The sequence below is a fragment of the Emydura macquarii genome, unplaced genomic scaffold, assembly GCF_026122565.2.
Source record: "Emydura macquarii macquarii isolate MOO-44397 ecotype Brisbane River unplaced genomic scaffold, CSIRO-AGI_Emac_v2 contig_1348, whole genome shotgun sequence".
Taxonomy (NCBI): Eukaryota; Metazoa; Chordata; order Testudines; family Chelidae; genus Emydura; species Emydura macquarii.
Window position 1 is genome coordinate 6,851,619 of NW_027131485.1, and position 26,984 is coordinate 6,878,602.

A 26,984-nucleotide genomic window follows, 5' to 3' on the forward strand; every position below is an offset into this window, starting at 1 on the left:
CTTGCTGGGGCAGCCCCTGTTGGGGGCGCTGGTCGCCTGTGTAAACAAGTGCCCTCGCTGGGGGGGCTGGGGTCGGGAGCGGTCTGACTGCAGGTCCCCTGCCCTTGCCCTTGCCCTGCCTCTGGGCGCTCGTCCTGCCCCTTCCCTCTCTCCCCACTGCGTCACGTCACTCTCTGACTGCACAATGCCGGGGGCTGCTGCGCGCATCTCATTGGCTCTGTGATTGACGCCCGGAAACTGGAACCCCAGCAACAGCCCGGCCCGCGGCTCCTGACGGCGGCTGTGCCCTTCCAGCATGAGCGAGCCGAGGGGGCCCGGCAGCAGCGACGATGATGGTAAGAGGGCGGCTGGGCTGGGTTGGGCTGGGCGCCGGGGAGCCGGGCCGCGGCTGTGGGTCGCTGCCTGCAGCCAGGTGCCTGGGGCGGGCCAGCGGGCAGGTGATCGGCGCTGCGGGGCTGAGCGAGGGGAGGACACCGCCGGGCTCCGATCCCCGCCCGCCACCTCCCTGCAGCCGCGGCGCGCCAGGCTCGCTGCCTAGCCGCCGGCGAGACCCGTGCCGAGGGGAAGCGGGTAATTGTGCGTGGGAGCGGGGAGGGCTTGGGCTGGGTGGCGGAGGGGTGAGAGCCGCGCTGGGACACGCGTGTGCTGAGCCGGGCTGGGCTCCGGCCTCTCACGGTAACTTCGGGTTCTTCATTTAAACTTATTGAAAACAGGGTCAGAGAGCGGCGCAGGCAGGCGGGAGGGGCTAACGCAGCCTGGGGCTCCTCCCCTCCCACCTGTCCGTCACGTAAGCCTGCCTGGTGGGACGGGAAGTGGGTGTCAAGTGCCGCTGAGCTCGGGCTCGTACAGCGCCTAGCACAAAGGGGCCCTGGGCCAGCCGAGGAGGACTAGGGCTACCTAGGTACTGCTCTATAGCCGCTACTGAATCAGCATTCAGCATGGTGGTGTTTTACACCTCCCCCATCCCCCTCTGGCGTGGCACCGGTGTGCAGGACTGCCCAGTTTTGGGAGAGCCAGGCCCTTTGTTTCTCTCTGCTGGGATTGGAGGGATCTCTCGCCGTGGAGAATGTTTGCGGAAGCGCTGGGTAACAGGGAATTTTCAAGGATCCGTGCCTTTCCTTTGTTTGCGCTGTGTAAATCTGAGAGCAGAAGAATTTGACCTGAAGAGAGAGGGGACCATTTCGGCTGCCACAGTGCAGGGCAGTTGCACCTGTCTTCTCCCCTCTGTGGGCTATCAGTGGCACCCACTTAAAGGTTTCTGGCTCCCAGCTGTCATCTCTCTTGGGCAGAGACCTGCATCTCTCCCCCTCTTGCCAGGGTTTTTTTTACAGATTGCATGATCCCTGCCTACAGCTCCATATTCTGAGGAAGCTGGATTGCCTAAAAGGCCAGTATCTACAATTTGCTTCCTCTCCAGTGGCTATGAACAGATTAATAGCCACTGGTTGAAAGTTACCACACAGCTCATTCTAAGCAAGCATAATTATTCTTAAGGTGAAAACAGTAAAGAGAAAACATATTTAAAACCATAGGTGCGCCCAGGGTATTTTCATTAGGGCGTGCGCCCAGGATCTTTATCAAAGGCAAGCGTCTCGCACTCAATTCCAACACATTTGAATTTCCCGCCACGTCCTAGTCGCCACCGAGAAATATCGCGAAGAACGCGATTTCGGCGGCAGATCACGGCATGCTCCCATCTGCAACGTTGCACGGCTACTTCACTTTTGGCAGCAACTTGCTGTCTATTGCCATCCATAGAGAAACCGCGCGCACCGGCTGCTCTTTCGGCAGCAGCTCTACCGGCCAACATAAAAAGGGTTCGTGGACCGGATAACAAAGGTTTCAATCCCCTGCATTAGGGTGGCACACCCGGCACACCCCCATGCGCACGTCTATGTTTAAAACAATAACATAACCTACAAATATGCAAAAAAGCTTACCAGAGACCACTCCTCTCCCCTTAAGGGGCTATAGTAGATGTCAATTCTTAAAAACCCACAACTGGGTTTTCCCCAGGGTTACAGGTTCATAACTGTCTCATTCAGAATCCAGACTGGGCAGATCAGCCTACTTCTGTATACAGCTCAGGCCGTTGATCTCCAGCCTCCGGGAGCAGGTAATCAGCAGCCAGTCACCCTCTCCTCAGGGCTTAGCTTCAAAGGGTTAGGTTTTTGCATAACCAGGGGTGGGGAATTTGCATTAACCTCTCCTTTGGTATCTCCAGGAAATCCACTTCACATTTATTGTCTCAAAAGCCCATTCTTGGCTAGTACAATTTTAATATAGTCCTTTGAACTTCCAGGCCTTACATTTCACTACCCCCCTAGAGATGTTTCATACAATCCCAGCCCACAATAATACATAAACGTTGCAATTAATACACTAGGTTTTTAAGGTTATTGCAGGAAATTGCGGTATCTGACACACTAGCTACTTTATGGAAAACTGCTATGTTGCAGTCAGGTACAATTTTGCCTGATCCATTGATTGATTGATTAGAATCCCTAATTTAACATTCTGTGGTTTGTCCTGGTCTTGTTTCAAGATCAGAGTCAGAGTTAATAGTTGAGAACCCTGATGCACACAGAAGAGAGACACATAGGAAAGGCCTTTCTAGTTTGCAATAGTTTTATTAGCACAATTAGCAAAATGACAAACATTCCAACCCAGCAAAGTAGATAGAAGTAATAGAGAAAGGTCCAGATATTTGGGATCTAGATCATTTGTATACTCGCACCTCCCTTGCAGAAAAACCCAAAGTGTTAGTCATTGTCATCATCATCATCATCACCACCACCAGTTGTCATCATCCTGGCGTCTCCCCCAGGATACAGGGCCAGGGTACATATCTGTATTTCTTCACTCTACTAATGTTGAGGTGCCCGTCTCCCATAGGTTACTAAGCCTTTCACCTCAAGTTTATTAGATCATATGTCAGTTAGTTACTATGTCATTCTTGTGTTTAGATATCTGCTGATGTTCCTAATTTAAAATATCTAAAGCAGATATCAAGTGGCATCTTGTGATTATCTGTCAGCAATTTTGTCATGCTTGTTTATTACAGCATTCTGTCTTGTCGTATCTTGAGGTCTAGGATGACTCCTGGTTAGCCGCATATGCTAAGGCTTTTTGAGCCTTACACCTCCATTAGTTTTGCTAAGCTATTGTCTTACTGGTCATGAGATTTGTAGGCTCATTGTGTTACTTCCTTAACTTATACCTGTGCCTTATCTAGCAAATACCCATGCCTATAGGCTATAGAACAGTAGGTCCTGATGTCACTAAAGTAGTTTGATCTTGAAGTGTATATGGGACTAAATTATGTTGCTGAATCACGCTGCAGACTTGGACTTTGCAGGGCTGTAGCATGATTCGTAGCATCTCTGCTCTTTCCAAACTCCTTGTGCCAGCTGTACTTTCACAGCTAGAGCATCCATTTAACACCTTTCCATCCTCATGACAGTGAAAGGATTTTTGCAATTCGCAGTAGTGCTCTTTTTTCCCTTGGGTTATTGCGCATTTCATACAAATTCCCTACTCCTGGTATCAGTTGTATTTTGACCATATTTTACACTTAAGTTCATGTGCTTGCTTTTTGTTGCAGAAGTCTTTCTTCCTGATCCAAATCATACATCACCATCTGTTACCTTCCTGCAAGAATTGCCTAGTTATCGGTCCATTTTGAGGCGGAAAACTTCGGCTGGAGGAACACAAGATAGACGACAAAATAATCATGCCTTTGCGAGACCACCTGCTGGAGAGAATAGAAATCTTGTAGAAGGGACAGGAGTGGAAAGTGAGGTTGTGGTTCGATCAATAAGAGAATATGCATTAAATATTCCAGAGAAGAGAAGACTAAGGTTGGATCAATAGACTATTTTTTTTAAATGTTACCTTTTTCTAAATCTGTGCAGTGTATGTGCCATGGAGGGCCAAAATGGCGTAAGACTCAAGTCCACTTCCTAGATCCTTGCACCATTCCAAATGTTGCGTTAAAAAGGAGCTGTCCAGCCTTTTTTCCCAAAGTGTAGTATATTAAAATCCATATAAACTGTCAAATAGACATTTGTAAAAAGCACTGTGGGTCTGATTGTGAACTCCTTGCTCACACTGGTGAGCAGTTATTCACAAGAGAAGTCCCAATGACTTCAGTCTGGCTTGAGATGAGGAATAATTGCAGTGAATTAAAGAAGGGGGTGATGGAATCAAAGAGTAGGTGAACTGTTCTTACTGCCAGGTGCCTGGCTCTCCTTTCTCCATCTCATCAAATGCAAACACTTTTCTACATTTTTAAGGTCCTTCATGGTTTATCTCCATCCTGCCTATTATCTCTTATGCACTGGTGAGATGTTGACTCCTGCCTCTGCTCTGTCAGTGGTGTCAATTTCGATTGTCCCTTTATCACCTTATCCAATAATGACCTTTGTGCTTTCTCACACGCTGCCCCCTGTGCTCATGGAAGGAGCTCTCCATAAACAGCTGCCAAACCATCTCATTGTCTTCCTTCAAACCCCTCTTTAAACTCTCCTCTGTGATGAAACCTACTGAAACCTCGGCAGCTGGTGTGCAGTGACATTGCTTAGCACGCTGTTTGTAATCATTTCTTGTTTTCTTGTGCTTCCCCTCACCCCCGTAGTTTCTTGTCTTTCTATGCAGTTTGTAAGCTCTTTAGATCAGGGACCACTTTTTTTGTTATGTGCTCGTACAGCACTGTCACCAGATGGCTGGCCCTTTAAGGATAGTTGGGCCCTAGTCCCATCTGTGATTAATAAGCTGTTTCCCAGTCGAGGCTGGGAAGCCAGGGATCAGGTGATAGATCTCTGATCCTCACAAAGACCAGGGAAAGCTACAGGAAGAAGGAAGATTCCTGCAGAAGCTCCTAAATAGGACCTAGTTGAGATATGACTCTCGGGTGGCTGGGCTGCAGAGTGAAATCCTGCAGGGAGCAGGCCAGGAAGGAGAATGGAACAGAGATTTTCACCTTGACTCCCAGGCAGATGGCCTGTTGAGTGTAATTCTGTAGGATCGTGGTTCCCAACCTGTGGCCCGGGGGTCAAAAGTGACCTGCAGTGGTTTTCAGAGTGCCCCACCCCTCCTCGCCTGCTGGCTGTAGATGGGAGCCGCTGCCTAAGGACCCAGGTGGAGTGCCTTGCCCCAGGAATAAAAGACGGTGCAGGCTCCTTGCTGCAGCCAAAGTTATGGGAGATCAGCGCTCCGCCGGGGTCCCTAGGCAGGGCACGGCATAGCGCTCCGCCGGGGTCCCTAGGCAGGGCACAGCATAGCGCTCTGCCTGGGTCCCTAGGTACTGGGGTCCATGCTGGAGCCAGAGGGAGGGGAGCACTGATCTCCTGTCCCTCTGGCTGCAGAAGGGAGCCACTGCCTAGGGACCCACGTTTCCCTGTTGCAGCCAGGGGGACCGGAGAGCCTCCTCACTGAACTCCTTCTATCTGGCTGCAGGGGGGGAGGAGGACTGCTGGCAGAGACTGGTGGCCCTTCAGGGTAGTAAAAATTATATCTGTGGCCCTCGAGCCAAAGAGGTTGGGAACCACTGGTGTAGGGAGTAGGTAGGCCTCTGCAGGAGAGCCTGAGTCAAGGGGAAAAGGGTACATGTGATGCTCTCCTCAAGGCACTGAGAGCCATAAGCTACTGTGTTACCCCTCTGCCTTAGCAAGAGTGAGCTTTGCTGGAGGTTAGACTGTGTGTCAGTTGCCTGCCACACCAGTCTCCTCACTTTGCCAGCAAACTCCACGAGACTCTGCCAGTCTTAACCTTGCTTCGCAGGAAACAATCAGTGAATCCCAGCTCCCAAATTCCTCAGAGATGTTTCTCTGTGGTGGTCAGTCCCTCCTCACTGGACACACACAGAAATGAAGTTTGCTGTCCCCAAAGAGACAGTGTATATGCTAGCCTGTTACATTAACCAAGGACTCGCTTTATATGTCAATGTAACAGCATTGAGATGATTTATAGTAAAACTAAGAATGTTTATTAATAAAAACAGGGATTTAAGTGATACTAATCAAGGAAAAAAGCCAGGTATGATTGCAAACACAACAAAACACACTTTCTAGTGACTAAAACTTAATTCAAGCAAGTTGCAATTTTTGCCTAAGCAGTTTCTTACTTATATCAGATTGCCAGCCTCTCTAGCCCACCAGGCCAGAGGATCCAACTTCCATAGACTCAGAGTATACTGTCTTCTTTGTTTCCTAAGTGATAGAGTACTAAGGAGTTTCTGTTCATCCCTTTTATAGTTCAGAAAACCTTTGAAATGTATTTGAAAAGTAAATACAGAAAAAGTTCCTCTCTCCTGCTGCTTTTTCTTTGGGTGCAGGTGCTAATCTTGCTTTTCATCTTCTGGTCAATGTGCTATCTTGATTGGCTTGATTACTTTGTTTACCTTAGATGCAAATATGCTACCATTATCTCTGGTTTACAAAGCTTGATTCAGATAGGTAAATCCACATTTCTTTATCTAAGGCAAGCTTATATATCAAGTCTGCCCCCAAAACATATTTTAGGAACATATTTCCAGCATACCTACGTAACCCTTTATATACCATCCATACATATATTACACAACGCCCGCAGAAATTTGTTAGTCTTTAAGGTGCTACTGGACTCTTGTTGTTTTTAATGATATTCATGACCACCGTGTCACCAGTTTTTATATGATACCTTACAAGATATAGTTTTATAGTACAATAAAATTGCATATGCTCATTTGATTCAACTGCTCATTCTTTGGGGTTCAGACCTCCCACTGGAGTGTCTGGATACTGATTATCACAGCATGTTTGATGTGTTGAACTTGTGTCATTTGAAGAAATAAAAGCAGAGTCCCTGAAGAAAAGGAGGCTGGGGCGGCAGAGTGTTCTTTGGTGCATGGGCCTGTGAGTTAGACCATCAGCTTACAAGTTCCTAGTACAGTGGGGCCTTGGCGGGGGTGCTCCTGCACACTTCTGCGATATCAGTCCTAGGTAACTATAAATTAATACTATAAATAAAACTATAAAGACTGCACAACAGTCTGTCAGTCCAAGATGTTCAGTAATGATAAGTGATATTACTGTTGTTACGGGCCCCAGAACACTGAACTTTACACTTTCACTGCGTTGATAACTGCATAGCCCATCTCCTTCTAAAATGCAGGCCAAGCGCAGTCGATGTCGCTCTTCAGCCAGTGCAGTCTATGTCTACGTGCTGGGGCCTGTAGTCGCTGCAAGCTGACATCCTGTTAGAGTAGCTGGAGCTGCAGTTAGAGATGAGGTCAGCTGTATTTGCATTCTTTTAATGCAAATTAGGTTCAACACTTGGTCTCCTGCTGAACTACTGAATCAGCTTCCAGTTGAGTAGAGCAGAGAAACTGTACTGACATACAACACACATGGGACTGTGTGTTGCTATCTTTGTTCCTGATACTACAAATGAGCACGTGAATAATTCAGAGGGGCTACTTGTGCACAAAGCCACTCACGAGCATACAAATTTGCAAGACCAGGGCCTTTGTTTGCTAGTCATGTGTGGTGTCCTTGTGAATGTTGTATGCTGCCTTTGCTCCATGAAAGTGTAGGATGAGGGGATTCAAGGCTTTTGAATTTTAGTGGGTGTGTTTTTGTGCCAAGCCTTAACTTTTTTCATTTTTCGGTTTCCTCCTTGACAATCTTTGTGAATATATACATTTATATTTAAAAAAAAAATCAAACCTCAATCTATTGAATTCAGAATTTTTTTCTTGCTGCCGAGAGTTCCCAATGCTCCAGTCATTGCTAACCTGATGTTGTTTTGTCATGGGAAATTTTCACTATCCTGAATCACTGAAAAATGTTTAAATGTTATAGAATAGCTTGTTTATGCTACTGGTTTTTGGTGCTGGGCTGGAGTGTATAACTAGAGCTGATCAGTTGTCCAGTGGAACAGATTTATGTTGGAAAATGCTGATTGGTAACATCAAAATGTTTTGTGGAAGTCAATCTTGTCAAAATGTTTGTGGAAAATTATTTAAATGTTTCATTTTTTACTATTATATAATTTATGATATAAAAGTCTAAATGATAAAGTTAAAATATTTTGATCTCACTGAAAATAAATATTTTTGGAATATTTCATTTTGCAGAAATTATGAGATTTTGGTTTCATCCCAAATCAGAACAAAAAGTCAAACTTCAAAATCTCAGAATTTCTCTTGGGATGGGAATTCTGAATTTTGACCAGCTTTCTTTATAACATTGAAATAGACAAAAAGCTAATTATTTTAGAAATCTGAGAACATATTAAAATTTCTAAAGAATGTTGGTGTACACAACCATCTTTTATATCAATCAGTTGCATTAAAGTTGCTGTTTCTTGGTCTTTTTGCTGAGATTAAGCAGAATAGCAATTTAATATTTGACATATTTGTTGGGGATTGTAGCTCATGCTTGCAGGGGGACGGATTCATATTTCATGGGTCTTTTCCATCTCTAAGTACTTATAACCCTCATGATCATTTTTCTGTTGGGCTGAAATAAACACATCTGTCTATTAACAGAATACAGTAAGTTTTCCCTGGATGCCTTCAGTGTTCTCCTGTGGACCTGATCCAGCAGCACTGATTAATAGTCCCAAAGTAAATGGGATTGGTTGGGGCCTAAATGCAGTTTTTCATTGTCAAATGTAACCAATTAAGTCAAGTGCTTCCTTGATGCTAATGTAAATGGCAGTTACATGAGTCTGTGTGTGATGGAGAGGACATCTCCACATCTTTCTTTTTAATTTAAGTTGTTTTAATGTCCAACCGAGGACACCTCTGGAAGAGCTGGAAGTGAGTAAGAGGTTTTAAAAAACACAGCTCACCTCATAAATTCTTAAATCTTACCAAGGGAAGCTATCCTCCTTTGATAAACATTTTTGAAAAGCTCCTTTCCTTTGTGCAATGTTATAAACTTAACTGACCTTTTTAGTTTTATTTTCCTCTGGCAAAAATAGCTTTGGGGTAGAGAGAATGTTCTCTTTTATTGACAGTGGGAAAGAGATCACTCGACCCTCTGAATTATTAATCTCCTGTACTGTCTCTCTTGGTCACTGAATCAGGCATCATTGAAAATTTAAAAATATCAGTGCCAGAAGAGAGCTGCTGTCTTCAAATGGCAATCTCCTTTTGCCTACACAATCCTGGGAAATTATTCTTTCTCCATGGCTCTTTCATTTCATTGTTCATTTAAAATTGTTTTGAGGTTAATGCAGTCCGAGAAGATGAATTACGATATGTGCTCTTTTCTACAGAGAAGCTACAGATGGAAGCCCTGGTGCTGTCTGCATTAGGAAAACTTCCAGCTAAATTGATTTTAAGATTGGTTAGAGACACAGTGTACACCAATTATTAGACAACATAAGATGGCCTGACCCATTTTTAACTGACTCCAATTTAATACAAGTGAGGTCACCTAAAAGCAGGACCTCACTAGGGTTACGTCTACACTTCAAGCTGCAGGTGTAAATTCCAGCTTGAGGAGACATACCTGCACTAGCTCTGATTGAGCTAGCGTGCTAAAAATAGAGTGTAGCTGTGGCAGTGGGAGGGGCTAGCTGCTCTGAGTCTGATCCTGTCCAAGACTCTAGGCATGTACTTGAGGCAGCTAGCCCCTCACGCTGCCATGGCTACACTTCGTTTTTAGCACCTTAGTTGATCAGAGCTAGCATGGGTATGTTTCATTAAGCTGAAATTTAGACCTCCAACTTGAAGTGTAGATGTATCCTAGGTGGCCTGACCTGTCTTTGCAGAACCATTTTGAAATCAGTTTAGTAAACACAGGTCAGGTTGTCTTAAACTGTCTAATAATGGGTCTCTGCTGTGGTTTTAAACACTTTTAAACTGGTTAAAAATATCCCCAATGTAGATGGGCCCCAGTTGATATTAATGATGGGGAAGATTAAGAAGTGAGGTTGCTTTACTGTTGGAATGTTCCTTCTCCAGTGATTTGCCATGTCTCACAATGTGGCAATAATTGTCATTGGATTGTTCCATTTTTAATTTACAGGAAGGGAGACAAATTATTCTGAAGTTGAACAGGAGAGATTTTTATTAGGCTTTTTTAAAAAAAGAATTTCAAATGAAGGGTACAGTACTGGAACCTTTTATTATAGGCTGCTTTGTTCACAGTTCATGAGGGAAGGAACCTCTTCCTTTGTTTCATAGTGCTATTGGTTGGAACCTGAACTGTTCCAGTATAGCTTAGGCAGGACCTGCATATGTTTCTATTATTTATTTATATTGTAGCAGCGTTTAGAGGTTCCAGTCAGGGATTAGGGCTAAATTACACCATGCCCGGTGTGTATATATAACACACATACACACATGACTGTCCCTAGGACTAGGAATTTATTTTAATTTATGTTTTTACTAGGGACATTCAGGAGGCTAATATAAAATATCTATCTGGATGGGATCAGTGGAAGCAGAGCAGGAATAAATCATGGAAAAAATTCCTAGATGGAACCAAGGAATTGTCCTCTTACTTGGAACTTTGGAGACATGACATTCGTAATATTGAAGGTATTACCTCCTTTATACCATCATTTTCTGATTTATCTTGCTATTAAGTGTGCAATATTGTTACTGTGTAAATCTGTCTGTGTGTGTTTAGTTCAGAATATAAATTTGCACGTCCTGAAGACTGAATTATATAGAATAGGTGCACCACAGCACAGTCAGCATCAGTGCAAGTGTCCCTACACTGTCCTGATAAGATGCATTAGCTCTGACTCCAGGCCCATTCAGATGTTAGCACCTCTGCTGAGGTGGCCATCTGGTGCCAGTTGTGGTGTTTGTACAGTAGAGACCTGCCCAGTAGGAACTAGGAAAGACATTAAACTTGCATCATATGGGCCACTGAACAGCCCACAGATAAACAGCTTTCATCCCAATGGGGCTTATTTTGAACTCATGACTTAGGATAAAGGCTCTGTATCCCATTGCTGCTCCCCTGAGCCATTCAGTGACCCCAACTGAATAGACCAAAATCATATACGAGTCTCAGCTGGTGCAACTTTCACCTTCTACTGGCCCCCTTGGTATAAACTATCCTGCCTTAGTCTTGCAACCCCTTACTGTCATTTACTGTGCAACTTTCCCTCACACATCACCTTTAAATTTGGCCCGCTGAATGTGTGGGAGTAATTTACATGCCAAGGGAATGGAAGAGAGAAATGTTAGTGCTGCGCTAGGGGAAGCAAGTAATTGGGATAAGTTAAAGGTCACCCTACCCTACTTACACTCTGCATATGGCTCCCTGTAGTGTAAGTTATGCTAAATGAGATTTCCATATGCTCACTCAGACTCACGGCCGTGTTCAGAAGGTGATGCGCAAAGGAATGTGAATGGCACATCAGTAAGTGGGTGTGAGTCTGTATGGAAGAGGGTCTAAACTGATGTAATTGATATGTTGACTGGCTCAGAAGATAGTGTAAATGACACCAATTTAGATCCCCTTAAATGTACTTAGATTTGGGGCCAGACTCAGAGGAGAGTCTGTGTTTGTCCCTTTTTTTGCAGGTTGCTGTGGTGTGTGGATGCAGTCAATAGTGAAAGGCATAGCGTAACGTATCTGGTCAGGCTTTTACATGTATATACACACTAGTATTTATAAATTCCCTGACAGAGCAGTAAAAATGTGTCAGATGAAAACCAGCTGAAAAGAGACACTGGGTTAGATTCTCATTTCATGTACATCCTTCTCATTCTAGAGTAACAATACTAGCTTTAGTGGCGTGCCTCCAAGTTCACCCCGTGTAACTGAGATCAGATTCTGACACCTCTGTCTTTGTTGTCTTATATTTACAGTGATTTTTTTCATCACGATGACATTTTCTTTTCTCTTCCCAGGGAAGTTTGGCACTGGTATCCAGTCCTATTTCTCCTTCCTGCGTTTCCTGGTCCTGTTAAATTTTATAATCTTCGTCCTGATGTTCAGTTTTATAACTCTTCCTAGCACCATTTCTAAATATGGAGTTCTCAACAGTAGCCACATTGAAATTTCTCCAAGAGGCATAGGTAAATATCCTCATAATAGTCTATACAACAGTAGTGACGTTGAAGTTTCTCCAAGAAATATAGGTAAACAGCCTCGTAATAGTCTACTATTGTTTATGTCAAGCGTCTTGAAGGTGAGATAAGTGTTTGCCTGTAGAAGTAGAGATTATGTTTGAACTACCTTGGTCTCATGGTAAAGTGGAAAATTACTACTTTTCCAGTGACTTTTGTTCTGTCTTCCTTTTTGCAGAGCGGCAATGCACAGTTTATACAATTAGTGGTACTAAAGGACTCGTTTACTTCTATACTTATATAATAGATCTGCTCTCTGGCACTGTGAGTAATTAGATTGAATTGTTTCACTTTTCTAAAACCAAAGTTTGTTTTCTCACTCACTCTCTCTCTGTCACACTCACTCACACACACAGGGTTTTGCTAGGAGAATAATTTTTCAGATCAGTTCTGAAAATGATGCTGCAAATACATCAGTGGAAGTAAAGCTTTTAGTCTTTGTACGCAGTGAGCAGCGGTTTTTGAACAGGACTATTTGTATGTGGATCAGGAGACCTGGCCTGACCAGTCTCACATCCTCATTTCCAGCTGCTAAATTGCATTAAAAGAAGCTTTAAAAATATTCTATCTCCATGTAAGCCATTGCTGTAGTTGCCAGAGGGCCTTGTTGTGAGTGGGAGGGAGATGGGTCCAGGAGATAATAATCTCTCTAACAAAATGTGGTGCACGCTATGCAAAAACTTGGGAACCACAAACTTCTTGGAGTTTATTTGGTGTCCTAAATAGCAATCTTGGTCTAATTGTACTAAGCTCTTGTAAACCATGTTTACTAGCTGAGTGATTGTTCATGTTGTGACAAGTGTTATGTGCGTTTCATCTTGGCACAGGGTTTCCTTGAAATGACGAGTCTGTTTTATGGATATTACACAATAGATACGGTACAGTTCAGTGTAATTAAATACAGTGTACCACTTGCGTACTTGCTGACTACGTTTGCGTATCTCTCATTAAGTCTTATCTGGATAGTGAAAAGGTAAAGACCATTTTTGTTATCCTTTATTTATTGCATGATATTGTACAATTCACTTTCTATTCCAATATACAGGAAACACAGTGAATTATTCTTGGACTCTCATTGATATGGAAATGGTGACGCTTCAGCTAAATCCCTTCTGATAACTCATGGTGTTTTCCTCCAGCAAAGATGAATTGATATAGAGCAAGTGGAATAAAAAATTAATTCTGTTCCCTGTTTTTAAGGGGATCATTCAGCCTTTGGTGGGGTTGCCAACAAAATTTTAGGTCCATGATGCAGATCCAGGTGAACTAATAAAACTGAATATTAGATAAGCTGAATGATTCTAGCTTCTGGGTTTATGATCTTACAAGCCCTGGTATGGAGGTCATGATAATGATGCTGTAGGTCCTTATCTGTGTAGCCTTGAGTTGTTAGGATTTTTATTAATATAATGCACTGGGAGCTAAGAATTTTTAATATTTTAAAATAAAATTTAACTAAGTTTTTGTGCAGAGGTAGTATGAGTAATAGAGGGAGGAAAGCTGGCAAAACAGAAGGACTCATGTAGAGTCTCAGTGTATTTCTGGAAGTATATGTGATTGCTAAGACTTGAGGGGACTCTGAAGACCATTTTTGAGCTACACAAAATCTTAGTTTTCATGGATTGCAATGACTTTGAGCTGAATTTTTTTTCTCATCTGAGGCCTTATTGAGAGAGGTTGGATGAAGAAATTGATAATATTTATGCTGATTAATGTGTGTCAACTAGTAGATTTTGCTTTCTGCTACGTAGATTTTGAAAGGACAGAAAAAAAAAATGTAGAAATCTTGGTTGCTCGAGTTTTTGGTGAATAAGACCATTAACGAATGAACACTGGTATGCAATATCTTTATTAGGTCTGTGGAAGGATTTAAACAAAGCTTGGTACGTGAGGAAGATCAATTTCAGAGTTACTGCAACAAAATCTTTGCAGGCTGGGACTTCTGTATTACAGACCTGAATGCTTCACGGCTAAAACATAGTAGTTTACAATATGAGCTAAAAGTAAGTAACTGTTCGGTGTTTTTTGTGGGTGTTTTTTTTCTTTGTATACTATTTCTCTTTGCTGTATTTCAAGATGTTTAATAAGACACATACATAACTTTGCAGATAACTAGGATAGGGTTAGAAAGATTAAAGAAGCATGTACACGTTGGTGTGTGTGTGTGGGGAGAATCCCACATCCTATTGTATGCTTTTCTGGATTAGATGGGGATCTGTTGCAACACTGGCAGAATCAGTACTGAGCTTCAGGGCCTTCCCCCATCCACCAACGTCTGATTCCAGCCCTTGCGTCTCTTGTCTGCTTCTTACTCACACTCCAGTCATTCTTCCTATGCTAGTCTCTGTTTATCTCAACAGGAAAAGCGGGGTTGTAAGGTTGCAGCATTGTAGGAAGCTGCCGGGTCAGAATAAAGAGCAGCAGCAGTTCACCTTACAGTTTATTTGCTAACTGCAACATTGCTGCTTTAAAAAAAAAAAAAAAAAGCCCAGTTTTCAGTCAGGTGTTTCAGTGACACATGTGCAGAAGATGGGATTAAAACACCTCCAAATAGGTTCTCAATGGTAGAAGAGGTTTCCCACAGACAGCTGGAGGCTATCAGGCATCTCTGATTAAAATCAGTGTTGTTCTGCCCTCTTCCCCCACATATTTGCTGCTGACACTTGTGTGGTAGAATGACCTTTGGAGAGAAATCTGCCACTCGATCGCCTTACTCCTCTTTCTTATCCATCTTGAGTACTCAGACAAGTAGAGTGTGTGTAATACCATTAAACAATACGTATTGTTTGTCTGTACATCATAAAATATAACACCTATGTTTTTCCTCTCTGTTAAGCCCAGATTAATATGTTACCATAAATCCAGGGCCTCAATTAGTTTTATTTCACTGTGGAGAAACTAAGACGGCTACCATTCAGGTCAGAAATCAAAGCTTCCTTCATCCTAATGGTGTTGTCATTTCCACTGCAAGTCTTGATTCTAGTCTAGAATATGCTTGGGTGCAATGTCACATGTTCGTTCATGTTATCATGAGTCCAGCTGACCACACAATGAGAACAGAACCAGCCCCTCACTTGCTTCTCACGTCCTGGGTCTCATGCTGAATGAGCAGGGAGCTGGATTAATTTCCTCCCTAGAGGTGGCCCTTTCAGATGATCCTTGATGTGCAATAATGGGATGATGTGGGAATGCCAGACTTGTTCTGGAGATGGAAAATGAATTTCACTAAGGCTACCTGCTTAAATTCCCTTTGAGATTCAATATATTACATCAGTGTATAAACAAATGTGTCTGTCTTATTGTGAGTTATCTTTTATCTTCAGTACATGAGCATAACAGCCTTTGACATTAACAAGTGTTAAGATTATTACTGTGTATGCTTTTGCAGTGCCCAAAAGTTCGCCAGTGGCTTTCATAGAAAAAATTAAAACCCCAGCTCCTTGCCCCAAAGATCACCATTTCATCATCATATGACATGGCGTAGATGAGTGTTCCTCAATCAATGGGTTTTGACCTTGAGCGGGTGGTCACAAGGCATTGAAAATATTATTACAATCTAAATCAAAGAACTTCACTTCTCCACTTTCCACACATCCTTACTCTTAAAGGTTAAGTATTCTTGTCAACCTGTTGAAACCCACCCAAAAATAGATTACATAGGCTTATCCTTGATATCATTTTATAGTAAGGGAGTCAGAAATATTTTTTTACTTTGAAGAAGGGGCTGCCAACCTGAAAAGGAAGAAAAACACTGGTTTCGGGGATTTGCATTGGGATATAGACCCATTCAAAGTCCATTGAAGTCGATGGAAAGACTTCTTCATTGAGTTTTGGATCAGGCTGCAAGTATGTTCACCTCAAGAAGAAGATATACCTCTTCGTCTTAATCTTATGTTTCAGGTGCAGATAACACAGGGACGCTTTTTACTCTGCATCAGAGGACTGTACATTTCAATATGAATTTTCTTTGATTTATAGACAGACTTGGAGGAAGAAAGACTAAGGCAAAAAATAGCTGAAAGGACAACAGAAGAAAAGCTGCGCATCTATTGTCTAAGAATATTTTTAAATATCATTGTACTTGCAGTTTTGTCAGGATGTTTTTACTCTATCTATAGAGCAACTATCTTCTCGCAAGAAATTATTTCCAGTGTAAGTCTCAGACAGAACATGAGAATAAATCCTGATAGTTTGCTGATGATCAAAGTATGCTTGACAAAGTAAGGTGAAGAATTGTAAAGGAATGGAGTAGTTTGATATGATAGAATGTTCTCTTGTATAGCATTTTCCGTACAAAGGGGATCCCCAAGCACTGTTCAGTTAACTAATTAGTTAGCAGCAAATGGGGAGTGGAATCAAGAGGTGTATGCAAGAGGGAAAAGCAATGCCTTCAAATGGGACAGTCATTGATGTAGGGGGACACAGGAAGATTGTTCCAGTGCACCAACAGTGACCCGATATTTTTTGACAGAACATGGAGAAGGCGGGTGCTTGACAAACGGAAAGAGCGTCCATATAGACAAAAGGCTATGAAAGGTTTTAAATGCAAGGAGTGAAAATGCTGGCCCTATTAGGAGTTTTGCCCTTGTCTTCATTAGAGGCAGGATTTCACCCAAGGAGTGCAGGATCCTAAAATGATTGGGAAGCCATGGGAGTCGTGTGAGGCAGGGGAGGGGAAAGAGCTGAGACACAACTGGGGGTTTTTTTTTGTTTGTTTTTTGCATAAGTATAAAAGCTGGCAGCAATATTCTGTGTGTACTTGGACTTAGAGAGCCTTGGCGCAGCAGTTAGAATGTTCCAGGTATGCAGGGATGAAGGCTTGGGTGCACGTTTTGGAAGGGATGGGAACAGGGCAATGGTATATGTTGACAACGTTGCAGATTTGTAGTCCCAGGAGATGTGGGTGGAGAGAGAGAGAGAAATCAGAATGAAAGCTGATGCCAGAGTTCTGGACAGCTGAGGCCAAGAGGAAGCTCGAACAAAGAACAGGAAGAGAGAAGCTTATCTGTATGTGTTTTGTTTTCCACCTCTCATCCCATGTAGGACAGCAAGATGACATTTTGGGGGAATCTCTTGGTGCAATACTTGCCTTCCATAGTGATCACGCTGGCCAACTTTATTGCTCCTCTATTTTTTTCAATTATAATTAGATTTGAAGACTATTCACCAGCCTTTGAGATCAGGTTAACACTGATGCGGTAAGTGTGTTTATTATTGTCACAAGCTTTTTGAAGGGGCTGATCGTGGTGGCCCGGGGGTGCTTTTTTTCATAGGTTAAAACATCCCAAATCAGAAAGCCGATATATTGTGGCTCCCCACAGCAGCCAATCTGGCTTCCCTGTGGGTATCCAGGATAGCAGAGAGCAGCCACTGTCGGACTTCTCTGACTGCATGTTTTCATTTCTGGAAACAATCCACTACTATGTCTGTTGATGTGAGGACAATGTAGTCATTTCCCTCCCCTTCACCCCCTAACCTGTGTACTCTTGGGGGGGAGTTTAGTTCTGAGGGCTCACCCAGATATAAATGGGTGGTGGCACAAAGATAACAGTCCTGGCAGTTCTCAGCAGTGCAGGAGAAATGTTCACACGGTCCCTCTGTAAAGCAACTGTTCCTCAGGGCAGTCATCAGCGTCACTTAAGTTACTGTCTTGCATTAACAGGGTTAGAAACAGGACGAGGGCCCAGCACAAAGTGGAAGTTAATTACTTTGTGCCAAAATATACTGCAGGATAAAGGACAGCAAAGAGCTGGGAGTTGATGACTCAAGGCAGTTGAGAGAGGGGCAGCCCTAGGATAGTTGCTGTCTCAAAACTTACATTTGAAATGACTGTGGTCTAGGACACTGGTTCTCAAACTTTTTAAATGGAGTCGTGTGTCCCCCCCCGGTGGACCTTTGTGTCACAATTGCAGCCCCCCCTTCCCCGAACTTTCTGCCCCCCGCTTTCAGAAAAAAACAAAGCAGGGGCAGCTGCAGCAGCAGCAGGGGAGCGGGGAGCAGGGGTGACCTGGCAGTGGGGCTGGGGCTGCTGCTGCTGCGGGAGGTGGCAGTGGCTGCCGGCAGCAGCAGCGTGTCATGCATGACAGGAGCATGCCTGGTGCCAGCTTGGGGAGCGGGAGCATGCCCGGCAGTGGCGGGGGGCTGTGGCGGCTGTGCAAAGTGCCCCATGCTCTGCCAGCAGCCTCCACCCGCCTCCATTCCCCTCCAAAGATTCTGCCATCCCCAACACCTGCCTGGGGCTGCCTGCGTGAGGCGCCAGGGTCCCTACCACCGCCCAAGCCCTGCTCTCAGCCTGGCGCCCATGGCGCACCCCAGGATCCATCTCGTACCCCCCACTTTGAGAACCTCTGGTCTAGGACATAATGTGAGCAAAACAGTGACATACTGTAAACTAAAGTGGGGAAGTCTCAAAGCAGTTTAATGTTGTTGAACTAAGAAATATGTTAATTCATTGGCTTTCTCTTCAGTTAAAGCTTTGTGGAATACTTTTGTATTAAGGGCCTGATCCAACACCCAGCTATATTTAATAGACTCCCATTGCCAGTTGGATCAGGCTCTAACATTGTGATTTTTCTGACGGATTGGAGTGTGGGGTTTTCTCATTTCTCCAGGTGTGTCTTTGTGCGGTTGGCCAACATTGGTGTTCTGTTGTTTTCACTGGGGAATCGAATCTCATCCTGTGCTAATGAAAAGTGTAAGCCCTGTGGATACAATTATAAGCTCTACCCAGTAAGCAGATTTTATGTTTAATCAGTTGGAACTCCAAATAAAGATACCTTTAGTACATGCTTTGCTTGCAGTGTTAGGTACTCAGAGTTGATGTTCATTTTGAGACATGATTATCTTTAATGTCCTCCAGGAGAGGCATTAGTTTTCCTTGCTGTATATCTTCTGCATCAAATGGGAGCTGACAATCGCCTGCTTCCTTTTTAGTTGTAGAGTGTGAATCAGGATGTTGGTTGCTATTCAGGGTTGGGGGAGAGATACAGTTAACACTACATATTATTGCTCAATGTAGATCAGTGAAGTTCTTAAATTTGTGTATGGCTTGTTTTTCTTTTATGGCAAAATTGTGATTTCATTGGAGCCCATGAGACAAATCCTCAGCTGGTGTAGATCTGTCTCATCGGAGCTATGACCATTGACACCAGCTAAGGCTCAGACCCAATGGTATTATTGTCTTTGATGCCAATGGAACCAAGGTTTGGTCCTTTAAAATGTTTATGGGCTATAGGATGATGATGATAATAATAATAACAAATAAAATTGGAAATGTGGCTAGAAGTTCACTGTTATGGCAGTGATTTTGAAGTTAGTTGTGTTTTGCGACTGACAGATTTCTGTAGTTGCTGTTTATCCTTCTAAACCTGTTCTTATTTTTTTCAGTGCTGGGAATCTCGAGTTGGGCAGGAGATGTATAAGCTGATGATTTTTGATTTCATAGTAATTTTTGCTGTGGCAGTGTTTGTTGACTTTCCTAGAAAGTGAGTATCCGCTCCTGTTGAACATTCTTTTGCTGAACAATGTAAGATGTTCCTTTTACCATTACTCTTGTTTCTCTACTTTTCTCACCAGATTTTCCATTTTAAAATAAAATAGAAATTACAAAATTACCAAACTGCTAAATAAAATATCTGATCAGTTACAATCTTGCCTGCCAATGGAATTCTGGTTTCTTCAGACTTCATTGTGTACAATTACAAGTTTTGTTTAAAGCTTTTAATGTCACTTTTCTCTGCACTCTGAATATGTATTTAAAAGGTTGTGGAGTTCAGTTCAATCTCACTACTTGAGAACTAGTGTTTTGCTTTGCTTTGTTTTTTAGGTTGTTAGTTACCTATTGCTCTTGTAAGGCGGTTCAGTGGTGTGGGCTGCAGGAGTTTGGAATTCCTGACAATGTCCTGGAAATTGTTTACGGGCAGACAATCTGCTGGATTGGAACCTTTTATTCACCACTTCTTCCTGCTATAGCAACTATAAAATATTTTCTCGTCTTTTACATAAAAAAGGTAATGACGGGTTTTGGTAAATGGAAGCAAATTGTGTACTTCTCTGTGGCTTTGTACTTGCATAACATAGAAATAGTACTGATTTAAAAAAATACTGAGAGTGCAGCATACTAAAAATTAAGTAATGTGGTTCCCACTTTGGGGTGGCTCTGTGGTGGTGTCTTTTTTGTTTAAAACAACAACAAAAAGTAGATATTTAACTTTGAAAGGATTTAGAAAATGACTATTTAATGGCTTGCTCATCAATTATTTGTCCATTTTATAAGAAACCGTTGCTACATGTTAGAGTTAATTTAAGACACTTTCTTGTCTGTGGTTTATTTACCAATATGAGACTTCAGATCAAGGAAAGGATTGTGCCAAGCTGTTATATGTTCAGTTCAATCAACAAAATGGAAATCCAAGACCTTATTTAAGAAGTGTCAGTTCTATGGACCCTTTATCTCAGAAATTGTGAAATCTGACCAGACCAGCTTAGATTCATTCCTTTTGATCAGCAAATCCCTGCTGGCATTTTAATTCTTTGCAAAGGTTTGTGACTTGTTGGGACTTTTGGACTTGAAAGCTAAAGCCCTGATCCTGCAATATGCTCTACACTGGCAGATCCCATTGCAATCAGTGGGGCTGTATGCATTCATAGGGATCTGCAGCTGAATTGGGACCAAGGCTGTAAAAGCAACTCTAGGGACTTCCTCCTGAGAAGAAGCAAAGCCAAGATGGTGGATGGTATCTTCTTCTGGAATGTGAAACATTCTGACTTCAGCCCCTAGGAGCCCATTGACGTCACCTGGGAGCCCACTGATGTCAAAGGGAGCAGGATGGAGCCCTTAAAGTGCTGTGTATCTGGAGCCAGACAAGGGGGATGGGCTAGGATAGACATCGATCTACTGGAAAATGGTGTAGTTAAGATGTATTTTTACCACCCTTCTCTCTTCCCCTCCAGATAAGTTTGATGCATACGTGCAGACCTTCAACGAGGCCCTTCAGAGCATCAAGCTCTAATTTCTTCTTCCTGGTGGTGCTGTTGATTGGGCTTATATTGGGTTTTATTCCTTTGGGACTCAGCATGACACAGTAAATAATGGTTTAATATTTATAAAGTTGATTGTTTTGCTTTAATTTAATGGGATTTTTTTAACTATAGAAGGAATGCCTCAAGCGATGGGTCTCGCTTTCATAAAACAAAAGTCAGTCTCACTCACACACAAAATTCAGGGTCTCCAGCCTGCAGTCCTCCGAGATTTAGCCTCAACTGAACTGAGGAAGCTTAACTGCTCCAGCACTTGGGTTCAGCAGGCCAGTAGCTTCCAGTGTTTGAATTACACCCCTCTCTCACAAACCTCAGGAGAACTCTTTTTCTTTTTCGTTTTTTTTTTTTTTTTTTTTTTTTAAATCTGGTTCTGACTGGCCTCAGACTCTACTTTCCTTAAGAAGGTTCACTGATGTTTCAGGATTAAACCAGGGAAATGAGCTCCTGTCTTTTCTGACTACTTTTTGTTAAGGAAATCCAACTGTCCTTCCCCCCCCCCCCCCCCCCCATGTTAGCCCTCTTTGATGCACTTTTGATCTTGAAAAGGAAGTGAGAAGGGAACTCAACAGAAAAATGCTGCAGCATAGACAGACATAAAGCAGAGAGAAGAAAGGTGTGTGCGGGGGGGAGGGGGGAGGAAGAGAAGATGATCTTTCATACTCCATTTGTATTGCATTCACTCACTTAATTATACCATATGCAATATAATGAGTTTTCTAGACCACAGAAACATCTCCAAACATATATGCCTCACGAAGCACCAGCCCACCCTGTCAACAGCCATTTTGGAAATATAAATTAAAAGAAAATATACATTAATAGAATCAAAAAGTAATTAGTTACTTCTGTACAAATAGCTTGTTTTGTTTTAAAATAATACATTTAATATAAACTAAGGGCACTTTTTGACTTATGAGAACAAGTAAGAATGAGATCCCCTGTTGCCTTGTTATATCTTGCTGTGTGACATTTCTTTTGTTTTGCCTTTTCAATAGCATCCACTCCTCTAAAGCGTGTGGGCCATTCGTTAATTTTAACAGTTCGTGGGATGTTGTTCCACATGCAATACGAGGATTTCCGGTAGCTCTGCAGAAGGTCCTTTATGGTATAGTTTCAGAAGCATTTGCAGTGCCTTTCTTTATTGTTGTCTGGTGAGTGCTGTAGTTGTATGATTTAGTTCAATTAATTAAACTGATGTGAAACATTTATTGAACACAATTTTCTTTGGCCAGAGAGGTGGTAGGCTTCAGATCTTGTAGTAGAACCTTCAGCTCTGGTCTCTTTTCATTATTTGCATTCTTTTGCTTTATTTTCTCGTCTCCTAGCTGTCCAGATGACCAACATCGTAGCTTCTTATCTCTCTTCCCAAAGCATTAGCTGCCAGCCATTCTGCAAACTGGCATGCTGTAAGCAGCGAAGGCAATTTCCCCCCTAGAATTGCACCCGTGTAACACGTCTGGTCTTCCAGTTTAGGAAACTGAAGTCCCATGGTTGCTACTTGGTCTCCAGATAGGCTAGTCCATAAAGTAAAGTTTAATTTTATCTCACTGTTTCACTGATCTTGAGAGGCTTGTGCGCTGAGGTTCTGTATAACTTTGTGAAAAACACCCAGTACATTTGAATGTTCACCCCAGGTTTAATTTTAAGCACATGCTTAAGTGCTTTCCTGAATTGGGTCTGCAGTTGTGTATCCCCAAGACTTCAAATCTTATTTTTCAGATCACTAATACCCACAGAAATGTTTTTAATACGTGGTCACTAACTCCACATGGCATGTTTGCTAGTAGGCAATGTTCATAAATTGTAATTATTTGGAAGAAAAACCATTGCAGTTCTCTGATAGGCAGGCAGTTTCAGCATCCAGTTTCCTGCTACTTCCTTTGCTTCTTTCACAGTGTGAATCTTATTCTGCATCATTTACAAGGGCAGTATCTATAGTAAGACCCCAGGAACTAATATAAAATTGACGTGACTGCAGATCAAGGGCTAAAAACTGCAGAAGAAGGAAATTAGAGAACTACTCATTTAAAATCAGCTTCTCCGAGAGCATCCTCTCAGGGCATGGAAGGGTATTGATAGTCCATGAAGGGGCAGACACCTCTAACTACACAGATATCTAGACTAGAGAACAGAGGGGAAACACCACAGATCTCAGAACAGCTGCAAGAGGCCCCGCCTTCCATGCACAGCTTGAATGGCCTCTTCCTGCTGACAGGAGGAATTTGAACAGTCTCTGCTGCAGGCTGGTTCAGCTATGGCTGTCCCCTACCCATCTCAGTTGTATGTTGATTCTTCAGTAGTTTGGGTTTTTCATAACAATGCTTAGTTTGCTGTACATAGTGTAACTTTTTTTTCTGAATAGTTCTTTATGTATGTTGGCATGTATGATGGTGACATACTGATTTCCTCTTTGCAGCCTCATTATGTTCTATTTCATTGCCTTGGCCGGAGCACATAAACGGGTTGTTGATCAGCTCAGGGAACAATTGGTTATGGTAAGATCTGATACAATGTCTTCATTTCTCCCCCTCTCCCCAAGCTTTTAAGCTGTGTTGCACTAAAAATCAAGCATGCAAGAAATAAGCTGTTTTCTTGCTTCCTTTTATTTGTCTCATATATAGCCAAGCATAATGAGAACAACAGTATATAAGTACCTTCACAGGAAGAAGATACAGGATACTAAAGGGCTTTTTAATCTTACAGAATTTAAAGGAATAACAAGAACCAATTAGTAGAAGTTGAAGCTAGACAAATTCAAATTAGAAATAAGGCAAAAAAAACCAAATTTAACATCTCTTTATGTCTTCAAATCAAGACTGAATGCTTTCAGGAAGTGATGCTTTATGCAGACACAGCCTGTTATGTGCAATACAGGGATAACTGGGTGAAGTTCTATGGCCCCTGTGATACAGGAAATCAGGCTAGATGATCTAATGATCTCTCCTGGTCTTCAATTAATCTCTGAAAACAGTAATTAAGACAAAAATAGGAGGAGTCAAGCGACCCGATCTTAGGCAGAATATTTGTTTTGGGGCTATTATGAATGTTCTTGTTCCTTAACCAGAAGCAGAGAATAAATCTGATTGCCATATATATTCCATTCCGTTTAATATCACTGCTCTCTACGTGTACTGTGTATAGAAAAATTGTTGGGATATCTGACTTTGAGCAGAATTTACAAATCTGTGTTTACAAATATGGCTCCATATGCCTATATATTATTAATTATGTATTTGTATTACAGTAGCGTGAAATTGGGCCCTATTGTACTAGGAATAGTTTTAAAATTACTAATTTGAGAAACTACTAAGGAATAGGTCTTAGACATCCCACTTAGAATCAAACCATGCCCAGAGTTTTGAGAATTTTCAAGCATGAGCATAGTATCCACGGATACCTGTAATAATGTACTCTTTGGAGATTAGCACTAACCTGACTGGAGCAAGTTTTTCTCCTGGAGGTGCTAGCAGAGCATCAGTCAATGACTATTAAACTTTGTAGAGCACGCACCAGTGCGTGTATCTAAGGGTGGACTCGAGCTTTTGGTATTTAAATGTTGATTGTGTCTGAGAAAGGCATGTGTCAATGTATATTGGAGATGGAATTTTCAAAAGCCCCTAAGTGATTGAGGAGCACAAGTGTCATTGCAAATCAATAGGATTTGTGCTCCTAAGTCACATAGGTCTTTTGAAAAGGAAGCCATCAGGGTGGGATTTAATTTACTGCTGTTATTGAAGCCCTTGGAACAGCTGTTGTTGGTTTACAGATTTTTGTATACAGTGAGTGCTTCTTCAGTAGGAAAAAGTGTTTTTACCAGCTAACTCATGTTAAAATTACAAGTGCCTTGTCTTTACTAGGATTATATCATGTATTAGTTATCATGTGGTAACAACCCACCTCTTTTCCTAATGAAGACAAGGTGAGTGTGACTTATATGGATAGATACATTGGAGAAACTACAGGTCTTTCTTCACATATATTTATTGTATTTTATTTTAACTTTCATTTTAGGAGAGTCGTGACAAACTGTTCCTAATCAGAAAGCTAACAGAAGCTCAGCGGCATAGTTGAAAAATCTCCAAAAGCCAGTTATGTGTGAGGTGGGTTTTGGCTTCTTGAGACTTTAAAGAACCACTAGATGCAGCAGAAACAAACATAACAATCTGTAATACCTCAAAAGCTGAATCACTAACTAGGGCCCTTGATCTTTCAAGCAATTCATGCTTAACTTTAAGAACACAAGTAATGCTACAGTTTCAGTGGGACTACTTGTGCATAAAACTAAGAATGTGTGCAGATGTTTTCAGGATTGGGGCCTTAATCTGTTTGTACCATATTAACTCTGCACAAAAACTCTGGTAGGACTATTTATGCTGCTAGGGTTTAAGATTGTCAGTGTTTACATTAAACCCCTATTTTTCAGGGGTTTTTAGATTGCTGTAAAAATGTGCTCTGAGCTGAAACTTTGCCCAGGAAGTGTCTTAGTTCAGAAACTATTTGAAATGTCAGTTTACATGTTTATAAATTATGCTGTAGAAGTAGTGGGGTGGGGTGGGGGAAGAGGAATTGCTAGTTTTATACTTTTCCTACTAACTTCGCTTTTAAAAGTGAAGTGTTGGAGGCATCTTGGTTGCCATGCTGAATTAGCACATTGGGAGATACAAATAAAATCTGAATTCATTTAAGTAGATTTCCTAAATATTTTTAATCTGTAGACTTAGAGCTTTTGCTCTGAAACAGCTATTATGGTCAGTCATGTCTATGATCCACTGGAAATTTGGCCCTAAGTGTTTCAGAAGCAGAATACAAAGAAAGGAATTTTGAGCAAACACTGGGAAAAAGGGACTTGGGGACAGATCCTCAGTTCGTGTAAATCAGTGTAGTGAAACTAAAGTAAATGGAGCCAAGCCAATTTACACCAACTGGGGATCTGGCCCTTATTTTATGCCTATAATGTTCTGTTACTCAAATTAGTTCTGAATAAGTTTTGAATGTTGTAGTGCTTTTCTTGCTTAACTCTCAAGTGTACATATTTTAAAGCAAATTAGCAGCAACTTCGAAATACAACATTTGGAAACTTTTATACTCTTACATGCCATTACCTCTTAAATGCACTACTTGTTTAAAAACTATATTTCTATAAAAGAATAATTTCCAAATACGTTAGCAAGTGTCGTTATATGAAGACTGTGCTTCTATTGTTTAGAATTTTCTATAGTGCATTGTATGTATGTATGTTTAAGTTACTTGAAATCTGTAGAAGATAACTTGGAACATATTACACAGTAGTAATAAGTATTTATGCAAGCCTCTGGTGTATTATTAGTCTTCAATATGAATGATTCTGTATTTTTATAACTGCACATCTTGGAATGTTTAATTTTTAAAATAACTAACATGCATTAAACTACTATGCATCTTATCTAGTGTATGGATATTTTTTTAAAATATAGTTAATTTTATTGAACATTTCAAGGCCAATTTACACCAGCTGAAATCCTGTCCTTTTATTTTTTTCTTATGTTTTTAAAATATCCTTTTTAAAAATAACTTGAATACGCTACAGGTTTTCTGAACAAGTTTAAAAAAAATTCTCTAGATGCTGGCTCTGCAAACTCAACAGAGGATCTGTGGATATGTCTACATTGGAGCTGGAAGTTGTAAATTTCATCTTGAAGAGGCATATCCATGCTAGTTCTGATCAAACTAGCATGCTAAAAATCGCAAAGTAGTCACAGCAGTGGACGCGCTTGGCCCCCTGAATATGATCCCATCCAAGACCACCGGTCTTAGTTAGGAAATCCCTCCAAAATTCATGTAATAATAGGGTTTTGTCCTGATGCAAAGTAAATTACTAGTTATT

The 26,984-nt window shown here is 41.8% G+C and overlaps 1 protein-coding gene across 1 annotated transcript; it reads left to right on the forward strand.

The window, feature by feature from the left end:
- On the forward strand, nucleotides 1-26,543 carry TMC7 (transmembrane channel like 7). Its single transcript, XM_067551047.1, has 16 exons — nucleotides 1-335; nucleotides 3,605-3,860; nucleotides 10,386-10,534; nucleotides 11,864-12,031; nucleotides 12,261-12,346; nucleotides 12,910-13,055; nucleotides 13,938-14,085; nucleotides 16,061-16,234; nucleotides 17,126-17,280; nucleotides 18,694-18,811; nucleotides 19,469-19,566; nucleotides 19,908-20,091; nucleotides 21,035-21,165; nucleotides 22,117-22,272; nucleotides 23,538-23,616; nucleotides 25,133-26,543. Exons 1-16 carry the CDS (start codon nucleotides 296-298, stop codon nucleotides 25,190-25,192), a joined length of 2,148 nt encoding a protein of 715 aa, XP_067407148.1. The 5' UTR covers nucleotides 1-295; the 3' UTR covers nucleotides 25,193-26,543.
- The last annotated feature ends 441 nt before the right edge of the window (nucleotides 26,544-26,984 follow it).

Excerpts from the sequence above, each read along its gene's own strand:
- TMC7 (XM_067551047.1), top strand. The coding sequence starts at position 296 with ATGAGCGAGCCGAGGGGGCCCGGCAGCAGCGACGATGATG. Across the intron at positions 18,812-19,468 it reads ACAATTATAAGCTCTACCCA|TGCTGGGAATCTCGAGTTGG; the intron begins GTAAGCAGATTT and ends TATTTTTTTCAG. Across the intron at positions 20,092-21,034 it reads TCGTCTTTTACATAAAAAAG|ATAAGTTTGATGCATACGTG; the intron begins GTAATGACGGGT and ends CTTCCCCTCCAG.